Here is a 12,721-nt window from a genome sequence, read left to right as displayed (position 1 = left end):
AAGTAAAAATTAACTACATATAAAAAATTATTAAATTAGTTTTTTGTCAGAAATTGATTTGTTTGCACCATTTGAAATTACATATGATGAATTTCGCTCGCTTGACTTTTGCATAAAATTTATAATTGATGAGAACTTTTTTTTCACTAAAACAAAACAACTCTTTCCTTAGCGTGTCAAATAATAGTATTACAATAAGTTTTGAATTATTTTCAATAAGTTATATTTGACATACTTTTTGTTCATCATAAGTGTGTGTTCTTATGCTTCAGTATTTACAAAAAAAAAACCATAAATTTATCATATTGTTTTTATATAATTTTACATCTTTGTGCCATTTAAACGAACATTTAGACTTTAGAACAATATGATAAATATTTATTAGTAATGTTACAACTGTTAGTCATGTATTAGTTACATTTATTCTGTTGTCATTGTTTGTTTATACTAGATTGAGTGTACGTACATAGCTACTTAAACTTGTATTGTTATAGGATATTTTTAACGGCGCAATCTAAATCTATGCGCAAGTTTTATAAAAAGTTTGCATTGGTTTTTTTTTCATTTCTAGTGAAACGCATAATAATTTACAGAAAATGCGCTAGATTGTTGAGCAAAATAATCATATTCTAAATTGAAATCTTGTATGAATCTGTTACAATGTCCCACCCCACGCGTCGCCCCTTAGGTGAAGTATTAGACAGTTAACATTTCGACTTATACTTGTTATTAACTTGGTTCTTAGGATTGCAACTCTAGATTGTGTTTCTTTCAATTACGATTATATATTTTACCTATCTTTCTTAAATTTAAGATTTTATTTAATTTAAAGTTAATCATAAAAAATTATTTAGTTCCCAAAAGTATTGAATCTATAATCACTAAAACAATTTTATTATTACGAAAAAAGTATTGTATAAGCGTCAGGTATTTGAACAAATAAACTTAAGAAAAAACAAACAGGACAATATTAAAACGTGAAAACTGCTTAAATTATTTTTGAAAACAAATCAAACTTTTTATAAGTATAGGTGTTTTAAAATTATATTATGCAAAAAATCAGTAAAAAAGTTATAAAACTTTAATTTTGTGTTTAAACGAAACTGCAAAATTTCAAAAGTATACTTAAAGATTAGTCTGAGCAGTAAAACAGCTGAGTCAGCAAATTTTTTAAAAGCTTTTTATTTATTTTTACGTTTGTTTACTCTTATCCCTAACACACCTTACTAAAACATGTTAGAAATTAACCAAAAAATAAAATCTAAACAGAAAAAATTAAAAATAACAAAAAAAAGCATCCTTTTTTTTGCTGACTCTACTTTTTTCCGCTCATACTTTTTTTCCGCTTTAAGTACATTAGCCGCAAAGTTTAAATAGATAAAAAACGTTTCAACTGTAGCAATATAAATATTCACCTTAAAATGTATGAAAAATAAGTTACATTGTTAAATTGTTGTACACACAACAAAAATGACTTACTAACTTTGAAGACAATTTTCATAAAATATACATAATATTAGACTTGAGGCTATTGGCTAAGTAATGATTCTCTGAAAGTAATATGTTTAAAGTTTTAACATTTTCAAAGACCGAAGTGTTACTAACAAAATGTACGAATGAAGTATAAAGTATTAGCAACAACCTTTAAAACTCTAGAGTTTCTTAATAATACTCTTTTTTGATTGGTGAAACAATTTTTTGTTAGTGTTCAGTGAGCCGTGAATCCGGGGTCGAAACAAATTCCAGTTGATTATTATTTAAAGCACGCTTTCTTCACAAAATCATTTTGTTTGTTATCTAATTGGTTTAAATAATATTTATTGTCTTTAGCTTTAATTTGCCTGTGAAGTTTCCTCTTCGGCTGTGTTAAAAGCAAGTCAAAACAAAAACTGTTTTTGCTGTTTGAAACAGGAAAATCAGGATATTTAAGGTGGTGAATTTTTTTTGAAAAAATATACTTTTGGATTAATAACAGGCGTTTAGATGTTAGGCTTAGAAGAAAACTGGTATTGTTAAACTCCTTGTGCATTATAAATAGTGTCCAAGTTTAGCCGTTAAAAGATGGTCAAAACAAATTCAATTTATATACTGTGTTATTAGAAAAAACACTGTAAGTAATTTATAAAAAGATGATAGTGAAAGTACGTTTTCGATGACCAAAAGGTCTTTCTCCACACCAACCGATTGACCATAGTTGTGAGCGTTCGCATTTTTCTTTCTTTCTTAGTAAGATGATGCATTCTTGTTACTTATCATGTATATAAGCTTGTTATTGTATAGTACGTTTACATTATTTTTGTATTACTTATTGTAAATTATATTTTGATTTTAAAAACGATAGTATTCAATTTTTTAATAAATTTTAATTCAGATTTTAATTTTTTAGTATAACATAACTTGTTTTCGAACAGTTTTATTCTTAGCTTTTACTTATGTTTTAATTGTACTGTTTTTTATTTTTATTATTTGCTGTTTTTTACTAATTTGCATATATTATTTGCACTAACTAGCACTAATTATTTTCACTAATTATTTGCACTAATTTGCACTTTTATAATTTAATTTTTGTATAAACTCTTCACTTGATTGTAAACTGAGCAATACTTTTTAGTTATTACAAAAAACTATTTTTTTATTATAAACAAATTTGTATTGTATTTTTTACTGACGTTTACTCATTGAAAATGACAATAAATGATGAAAGCTTTGAATAAATAGCTTGGTTTTTTATTTAGATAGACAGCTTACTTTTAAGCTCCAGTCTAGACTCTGTTAGTTTTGTTTTCGTTGGCATGATTTCAACTAACTGTTTGCACAGATTGATTCGAAGAAAAAAAAGTTTGTTTATTAGCAAAAAGTAAATGAACCGTTACGGGATTTTTTCAGCAAAAAAACTTCAGTTTATATAAGGAAAATTTTTTTAAAGATCATAATATTTTTAACAAAGAAAAGTTTTAGGACAGTTTCTAAAAATAATAAACGTTTCGGTGACCAAGATGTACAAAATTAGCAAGTTAAATTTAGTGACCTTTACGTTTTTACTGGTACTTAATTATTTAAAAAAAATTAAAGTTATACATGTAAATTAAGTTTAATTGATCTTAACTTATAGGCTATAAGGGCGATAAATGACAATTAAGTGTTTTTATTTCATTTTTTATAATTGTTTTTGTTTATTTATTATTTTTAGTTTGAATTTAATGTAAAAAAAACACAAGTCTTTTTAAGCACCGAATTTTACAAATAAATAAAATTGTTTTAAGTTATGGAAATGCGTTAATTTTTTTCACAAAATACCATTAAAAGTTTAGTAAAAAACTAAAATTATTATTTTGAAACAACCTGGGAAGTTTTTAATTCAAAACATAGTTTTTTATTTTCAAAAAAAATTCAATGTCTTTGAATTAATGAACTACAAATAGCTTTATTTAATTTTAAATTTGTGAATTAATTTACTTATACTATTTTTGTGATCAGAAATTATTGTAGGAGTTGCCAGGTTTAAATTAGCGAATTGCCAAAAATTAATCAAGCGTGAAATTTACTGTTAAAGCCAGCAGACGTTCATTCGGAGTTTTTTATTTCTAGAATTCTGTCAAACCTAGTGCGGTACAATTTAATCTCTTTTACATTATCATTATTTTTATATTCAAAACACAGCTTTTAAAATTTCATTTTCTTTTAGTGTTTAAAATGAAACACTTAAGTGTAAAATGCTACTAAGTTTGCTTTAACTCCTGTAGATTAATTTTAATATGTAAAATATTTACATTTCTGTTGATATAATGTTTTAAAAAAATCTTTAGGTTGTCACTTTTGCACGAATTCCTAGGTATTTAAGCAATGAAGCTCCTGTTATTTCTATTTAAAAAAGTGCATATTAAACAAAAAATAATCATAATAGAATCCTTGGAAATGTTTCTGGTTTTAACTTTACTTGATTTAAAGAACATTTGACAGTGTAAATTTTTTAGTTTGACTTATTTTTTAAATTATGAAAACAAAAACTGTTTCTTTTGCACAGACTGTATTTTGTATTGAGTGTTTTGCGCTGTAATAAACAGTTGTAGTTAGAATAAATCAACTTGAAACAAACAGATAGAAATAAATATATTTTAAGAAAAGTATTAATGTTTAATTAGTCTTTTTTCTACTTACCATTATAAAAAACACATGACAAGACAAACGTGTGTATCAACAGATCTATTTAAACGAAACAACGCTAAAAAGTCCCATTAAACTTGAAAAACGTTTTTGCCCACAGCGTACAGTTAAGTTAAGTGATTATGACGTATCAGGACCTGATCAACGAGGTGGGGGGGTTCGGGCCGTACCAGAAGAAACTGTGCGCCCTCCTGTTCATATCCACGTTCACCTGCGCCATCGGGACGTTGACCATGATATTCACCACGTACGACCCCGGGTACCGGTGCACCGTGCCCCAGCACGATGACGTCACGCATCCGGTGAGTTTGTTATGATGACGTCAAAGTAGTCTCATTCTGAGTTTTTGTCGTTGAAAAACAAGGTAGGCAAGTGAATTTTTATATGAGTTTTGTAATTCAAAAAAAAACAGCTTTTTTACAAAACAAATTGAACAAAGTTTTTTAAATGTATTAATTTTTTACGATGTTGTTACGTATCCGGTTAGTTTGTGTGACGAAACCAAAGGTTGAGATTGTCTCATTCTACATTTGTTTTTATTGTTACAAGTTTAAGCAAGTCGCTTCGTAATTTTTCCCAGCTGTGTAAATAAGTAACTAAAAACATCTAAAAAAATATATTTATTTAGTTTCGAACTCTTTTTCCACTTACTATTGTAAAAGTATACGGCAAAACAAACGAGTATAAACTCAAAAAGTCTGTACAAACAGAACTATTCGAACGAAACAAAGCTAAGCAGCTACATTCCGTGGAACTCTGAAAAGAACGAGACGCACAAGTGTAAGAAAAACGTGGTCGGCGAGAACGGAGTTATTACGAACGAAACCACGACTTGCGTTGACGGAATCACTTTCAACTCTTACGAGTACAACACTGTTGTTACTGAGGTAGAAACCGTTTAATTCACATTTTTACTTTTGTATAAAGCATTTCGTGTGTTATTTGAAATGTAAAAAAAAAGTAGTTATTACATGCTGCTGCAGTAGAAGTTTCTAAAATTTATCATTGAAGATAAAAACAAATTTTGCAGCAGTTAGCTTTAGATTTGTACAGCTGAAGGACTTTAAATTTTAATTAGCAGTTAAAGTCTTAAAACTTAAACTGACTTTTTAAAGCCATGCTTTTAAGTTGGAACAATCATAAGATATTTTTTTTTATTTACCAAGTTAAGCTCTAAGTAGTATTTTAAACTTTAGGTTGTTAAAATTACTGTCATAGCAAAAATTTAAGTTTTTCTAACTTCTGTAAGCAAAAACAGAGAGTTAATACGTATAGAGTTTGTAATAAATATATACTATATATATACTTGTTTTAAATAAATTTAAAAAATATATAAAGTTTAGTCAATATAGTGTTAGAGAGCTTCTTCTATTTAGTTTAGAAGTTACCAACTAAATTAACTGATTAATCATAATTACTAATTGCTATCACACTTTTTGATTACCAATAACTTTCACGTGCTTTTGTTTGTGTTTGTGCTTCATTTTTACTTTTTGTCACTTGTAAGTTCATTTTGAGCCTTTTGTACGTGAAATATAGTTAACTTCGTGACTTGTTATTGAAACAAACTAAACTATATTTGTTGTTTACAAAAATCTAAACAGTTTTGAAAAATAGTCGAAGTGAACAACAAACAGCTCATAAGTAGCGTAAACAAACTGAGCCTTTTACCACAAATAATGCATTTTTTCAACCTGAAAGCACAGCTTAAGCTTGTCGCTTACAAATATACTTTTATGCAGTTTGAGCTGGTGTGCGGCGATGATTGGAAGGGGGCGTTCACAATCTCATTGTTCATGATGGGTGAAGCAATAGGCAGCCTTACCGGTGGAGCCTTGTCTGACAGGTGAAATAAAATTTATAATTAAGATACAAGGACACGGTTTTTACATTTATTCAAATTGACCTAAAAATTTATGTGTTCGCGGTTTTGTTTAGATTATTAAATATCGGTCGTGCATTATAAGAATTTTGAAAAAAATTGTTTTGTACGTAGACCAATTTGTGAAACTTTATATAAGAACTTAAAAAATTATAAAATAAAGTTTAACGAAAGTGTTTAACTATTTGTGGTTTTCCTACTTTTAAACTATTATTAATTTTTGTTATAAAGTATGAAGAAGTCTGTAGAGTAAAACTACCACAGAAAACTTTAAGTAACTATTCAAACTTTATCGAAATGTACCAAAAAGCCACAAATTTTTGATAACTTTTATGTATTAAAAAGGTTCGGACGAAAGAAAGTGTTTCTGATAAGCAAGCTGGCGGAGTTCGCCATCTACTTTGTCATCGGGCTGACCAAAACCTTCAATTCTTATGTGTTATTGAGATGGTTGGAAGGAGTCTTCGTTTATCTGCCCTACACAACCGCCTTCGTCCTCGGTTAGTTTTAATTATTAGGTAAAGTAATGAAGCAGTTTTTAAAATTATAAAGAAAATGCAAAATTACGTAGTTTTTATCAAAAAATAAATCACCTATACAAAAAACAATTTAAGCGAAACATAAAACAGTTTTAAATAAAGGAACTACCGCTTTAAACAACGAATTTAACTTAGCGAAGCAATAAAAACGCCATAGATTAAACAAAAAAAAGGTTCAAAAATATGCTTTTTTAAACATAAATTATTTTTACGAAACAAGTCAAGTTTAAAAACTCAATAAAGTAAATGATCTTTTACAAAACAATCAACAAAAACGTTTAGGAAACGAGCTGATGAAGACGGAGAGGAGGAACGTCTTGTCGTTGTTCATCTACGGAGGGTACTGCACCGGATCGGCGTTCATCGCAGTCCTGGGATACTTCATCACCGACTGGCACTGGATGATGAAGATAGTCGGGTTGAGCGGAGTCATCTACATCCCCTACTACTGGTGAGGGGAAAATTTTTATCAGTACAGGATAAAGAGTTTAAAAACTCGATGTTGCATATGTATAAAACTTTGAGCTGCATAAAGTAGAATTTTATTTTATGCCAATAAAAAGTTATGTATTTGAGCGGGATAATATGTAAGCGGAATATGTGTGAATGGGAATAAAATGAAATATTTCCTAGTATTTACTGGAGAGAAAAAATGTATAAATACACTACCTACGAGCTGTAAGAAAAATAATAAATAAACATTCCCTATTACTGGTGAAAAGTATATAATGAAAAATATTTACCAATAAAAGTTGAGGATTTAAAATTTGCGCTAAAAATTTTAAAATTGTGTTGGGTTAAAAATTAGATCATGTAAATTAACAATTTATAATTCAATAAACTATGTAATCGAGCATAATTTACATTCTACAAAAAAGAATAAAACACTCACTTGTTGCACATTCCTTACAATTGGTGAGTAAAATAAATAATGAATCAATGCAAGTTAAGGATGTATTAACATTTTCAAGCTACCTTAAATTAAAAATAGATTTATGTGAAAAAAAAAGTTTTGTATTCGAGCATAACCTACATTATATAATCGAGAAATAAAGATATTTGAAAAACGAGAATGATATTTAAGAATTAAAGAAGGTAAATAAAAGATAAACAGCAATTGTTTTTAAGAAAACAGTAAATTTTGAAAATGGGCTTCTAAAGTTTAAACAAAAACATTTAGTTAATTAAAAGTGTATTTATTGTTGTTGGAAAGGAGCAGTATTAATTATTCTTTAATGGTTGGTAAAAATAAAAAGCTATGAAAATTTCTCTTTTAGAGTTTAAAGGTATGATAATAAGTTTTCTACTTAATCTTTAAAAAGTTATTACGACAAAATAGTAAGAAATAAAATGAGTACTAATTTAAACTTATAGTCATAAGAATTCGGAATTAATATTATGAGAGGTTCATGATGTTCGGTTATCGTTCAAAAGTATATATGATAAAAGTGTAAACAACAATAACTTAAATAAAAATTTTAAAAAAAAAGTTAAACTTACATATTTAACTTTTAAAAAGATTAATAAAAAAACTGACGATCATAGTTTAAAAACCACAACACTAAACGCTCTGTTTCATTTCTTTAGATTTAATTTAATTGGGTTCTACCCAATGACAAATTATAATGGAATATTTGTCTAGTACTGTGTTGAACAATTGCTTTTTTATCTAAACTATAGTTTTATATAATTTTAACAAATTTTAATTACTTTTTTTAGCTTTTTCCTATTAACGTACTTACATAAACTTAACAAAATATAACAAAACTGCTTTTTATTACAGGTTAATTCCGGAATCTCCTTTTTGGCTTCTGCAAACCGGTAGAATCGAGCAGGCCAAAGAGCTGCTGACGAAAATCGCGCGAAATAATGGAAAGAAAAACTTTAACGCTGATGAAGCGATTAAATTGTACCAGAAAGACGAGGTTTTTAGCACTTTTTATTGGTAAAATACCCACTGCTAAAGTCAGTTCGTTTAAAAAAAAGTAAAAATTTCATATCAAACAATTGTACACAGTTTTTTTTTGATTTATTTAAAGTCATATAAAAGTATGGCGTTGGTATAAAATCTAAACGAGCAACAATTTTAAAGGTAAATGAGGAAGAAGTGAATCAAGATGACAACCAGAGATACATGACTCTATTGAAAGAAATGCTGCAGAATCGGACCATCCTCGTTAGACTGCTTGTCGCCTACCTGTCCTGGTTAGTACTTTGCTATATAAAATATATTATAAATATTTTAATAAACATGAAGAAATGTATTTGTTTTTACTTGAGGAACATTTGGCAAAGACTCTAAAAAACTTGTATTAATTTTAACAAAAAGTATGATAGTTGCCGTAATCAGAATTTGTCAGTTTACAATGTACTAACACTTATAACAAAAACCGATCAAAAAGCACGGAACACATACATTTTGCAAAAACTTTTCAATTTTGACTACTAAAAACAAAAACTTGCCTGCATCAACAAACAAATATACAATCAAAACTAATGAACAAGGTACAATGAAAACTATTTTCGCAGGATTGTGACCAACATGGTGTATTACGGTCTGGCGCTGAGCGTCACCGACCTCAACGGCAACCGGTTCATAAACACGTTCATTTCCGGTCTCCTGGAATTCCCCGGCATCATAACCGGTTACCTTTTGCTGCAGCACGTCGGCAGGGCCATTTCCCTCTCGGCGACGATGGGCGTGGGGGGACTCTGTCTGGCTATGGCCCCCTTTTTTGGAGGTGATTATTTGTTTATTGTTTGATGTGTATAAGTTTTGTGCCATAAAAAAAATTTAAACAGTGTCTGAACGAAAAAAGTTAACTTTTTGATGTTAATAGTTAAAACTTGGTACCATAAACAAATTTTTTCTTGTTTGTTAACATTATCCAAAATAAAAGGCCAAAAAAAAATTGTTGAAAATTTTTTAAGCGCGTAATGCTTTGTAATTCTATCAAAAAGTTTTTAAGCTAAACTAAAATAAAAGAAAATAACTTCAAACCTTACCTTTTAAATCGATTTCTTCAACAAGCTTGAGTAATGTGGGCCTCGCGCAAACTTTAATCGTTTTCACTTTGCGACGTCACAGGCATGTACGGCCCGATGGTGATGACGTCACTGGTGATAGCGGGCAAGACGGTGCTGATCAGCTCGTTCTACGTCAACTTCAGCATCACGGGTGAGATGGCTCCCACGTTGTTCAGGAACCTGGCGGTTGGAAGCTGCTCTGCGTTCGGCAAGATAGGAAGCTTCACCGCCCCCTACCTCATGTATTTAGGTGAGTGGAATTTTTTATTATTTCGTTATTAAGTTATGCATTACTGTTTGTAATCAGTTTTTTAATTTGTAAATAAGTAAAAAAATGTTATATTCTTTCAATACATTAGTCTAAATATTTGTATTAATTTTTTAAAACTAAAAAAAAAACTTAATTTTATACAGCTAGCTTTTGTTTCGTCTTAAAGTTCTGAAAACGTATGCATTTCAAGCAACACTGGTTTTTACTATAAATCCATTATATATTTATACACGTTTTAAAAACATAAAAGTTAAATTAGAACAACTAAAAGCTTCATTTTAACTTCTAAAAAACGTTCCAAATGTTTTCTCAAAAATCAAATTCTGTATGTTTAATCAGCTAAGCAAATGCGTTTGCACCCTATGCACTAACTAAAAATTATAATAAAGTTGGCTTACTTGAAGTCAGTTAAACAGTTGCTGCCCTCAACCTAGATTTAAAAAAGATGTGACAAAATGTTCGACACAATAAGAAACATATGACTCTGCAAAAACAAACATAGGCGGTTGAAATTTGCGGTTTGAACTTTATTAACATTTTTTTAAGTTGCTTTAATTTTTTTTTTATTCGTTAGCAAGTAAATTATAAAAAAAAGATTTAGAAGTCAATAAACATGTAAGTTAGTTTTAAATTTATTCTTGAAAAGGCTTTTAAATAAAAGATATACAGTTTTGAGTAAAAAAATGTGTCAATTAAAACTGTTCTGAACTTTAATAAACTACTATTAGGAAACATAAAAAAATGTAAGGTTATAAATAGTTAGAAACTACACTTAGTTATGACTTAATTAGTTTAACCATAAACATATAAAGTTGCCAAACTAAAAATATAAAAAATAAGAGTAAGTAATCTATTGTTCATAAAATTAACACATTCTTGTATTTAAATTTACTAAATTTACGATTTTGCCTAAAATGACACTTTGAACAGCTTTTTTGAATTATAAAACTTGTTTACAACAGTTTATTTTTATTTTTCATAGTAAAAAATTATTAAAAATTTAGTGTATCTTTTTTATAAACCTTAAATAAATCTAACCTTGAAATAATAACTATCTATTACAAAAATAATTTAATTCAATATAAACAATTCATAACGTTAACGTTGATATTATTGAAAAAAATTACGAAATTAAAATGAAAACAATTTCAAAATTTTACTGTTGCTAAACCGCTTTCAGTTAATAAAAAAAATTAAACAACAGTAAAAGGAATACAATTAAAAAAATTCCACTTTAAAGTGATTTGAAACTAAATTTAAAAGTAACATTTGTAATTTAACGCTTGAACAGGCAGAACAAACGACAAGAGAATACCATACGTCATAATGGGCTGCATCGCGTTCGTGTCGGCATTGTTGTCTTTCATCTTCCTTCCCGAAACCAAGGGGACCGTGTTGCCAGCCACCGTGGAAGACGCTGTCCAGTTGAAACCGTAAGTAAAATGTTTTAATGCAGATACTGTGATAAAAAAATGTTTTGAACTTGTTGTAAAAAAACTACCAAACATTTAGTTTTAAAATGGACTTATTTTATGTTAGTTACACTCTTTGTATAATGTTTAATTTATTAAAGCTTTTTAATATATTTTAAGGTACAGCAATTTTTCTTCAAATTTTATCAATTAGGAGACCTTCGATATTTTGTTATGTCTAATACTAACGCCTTAAAAATCCTTAGTTAGGTATTTTACAATTTTCTTAATTTAAAGTTTTGTAATTGTTGTATAGATTAAAACAGGGGTCGGCAAACTGCGAACCGCAAAGAAAAATCTGCGGCCTGTGATGAAGTTTTCAATTAAAAACACACATTTTCAAAATAATAAAACGCTATTTTTTGTGGTAAAGATTTACAGTTATGCTCTTTATTTACTAATTACAAGTGCCTTATGCTCTATTATTTACTATTTTCTCAAATTTTTTATTAAAAATTGTACTTTCTGTCTTATTTTTAAAACGATTTTTTAATAACTGCAGCCCGCTATCGACTTTTACAAGTCTGCCTCCCTGGTATAGAATTCGTGTTACATGTTTTTTTTATAGCTGATAACAACAGTACATGTTTTCTTTTGTTTTTTGATGTTTTCAGCTGAATTTTATTTAATACAAACTTTTAGATACATTGCCCATCGTAAACTAACGAAAAGGAAAGACAAACTAAAAGAATTGGCAGAAATCCAAGAAGAGCTTAAAAATCTGAAAGCATAGTATTGTATAATATATAATAGTTTGTTATATTATTTCAAATGATGCTCATCTTCAATTCTATTTCCACAACCGAGCATAGTTACAGTTTATGGACTGTTTTTAACCAAAATTCTAAACAGCTTTAATTTTTAATTATTTTTAGCAATCAATTTAATAATTTTCATATAAGTTGAAAATTGTTTAAAAAGGTTTGTTCTACTGATGGTGTAAAGTTATTTTATTTGTTTTGTGACTTTTTAAAGTTTAATTTTAGTTTTTCAAATCGATTCTAATTATCAAAAACTTTTATTTAGCTATGTTTATTTTGAGTTTGTTTTCAATTAAAGATTTTAAACACTTTATGCTTTTGATACTTAATTGAGTCAATAAATACAAAAAAAAAGATAAAACTTACTTGAGTAACAATTTATTTTTTGTACTTTTAGCTTTCTTGAACATTTTTATTATTGCATTTTTTTACTTCAAATAAAGTTTTCAATAACTGTTAGAAATGTTAGAGCAACTCAATGCCAGCTAATTATAATAAATATTTTACAACTCTATAAGCTTTCAAAGTATGTATGAGTAACGCAAATTTTAAATTCTAGTGTAAAACCTCAGACCAAACTAGATTAGCATATCTTGGACAATGGA

At 28.2% G+C, this 12,721-nt stretch overlaps 1 protein-coding gene across 1 annotated transcript; it reads left to right on the top strand.

Annotated features, from left to right (window-relative positions):
- The first annotated feature begins 4,280 nt into the window (after positions 1 to 4,280).
- On the top strand, positions 4,281 to 12,201 carry LOC145829339 (solute carrier family 22 member 4-like). The gene is made up of 11 exons (XM_082937105.1): positions 4,281 to 4,466; positions 4,875 to 5,051; positions 5,907 to 6,010; positions 6,392 to 6,546; positions 6,868 to 7,036; positions 8,369 to 8,510; positions 8,678 to 8,790; positions 9,115 to 9,326; positions 9,674 to 9,862; positions 11,175 to 11,316; positions 11,998 to 12,201. The coding sequence occupies exons 1-11, from the start codon at positions 4,287 to 4,289 to the stop codon at positions 12,086 to 12,088; spliced, it is 1,674 nt and encodes a 557-aa protein (XP_082793231.1). The 5' UTR covers positions 4,281 to 4,286; the 3' UTR covers positions 12,089 to 12,201.
- The last annotated feature ends 520 nt before the right edge of the window (positions 12,202 to 12,721 follow it).

This window comes from Thalia democratica, chromosome 2 (genome assembly GCF_965202585.1).
Source record: "Thalia democratica chromosome 2, ktThaDemo2.hap1.1, whole genome shotgun sequence".
Lineage (NCBI taxonomy): Eukaryota > Metazoa > Chordata > Thaliacea > Salpida > Salpidae > Thalia > Thalia democratica.
Note: the sequence above shows the minus strand (reverse complement) of the source record. Positions and strands in the feature narration are given on the sequence as shown.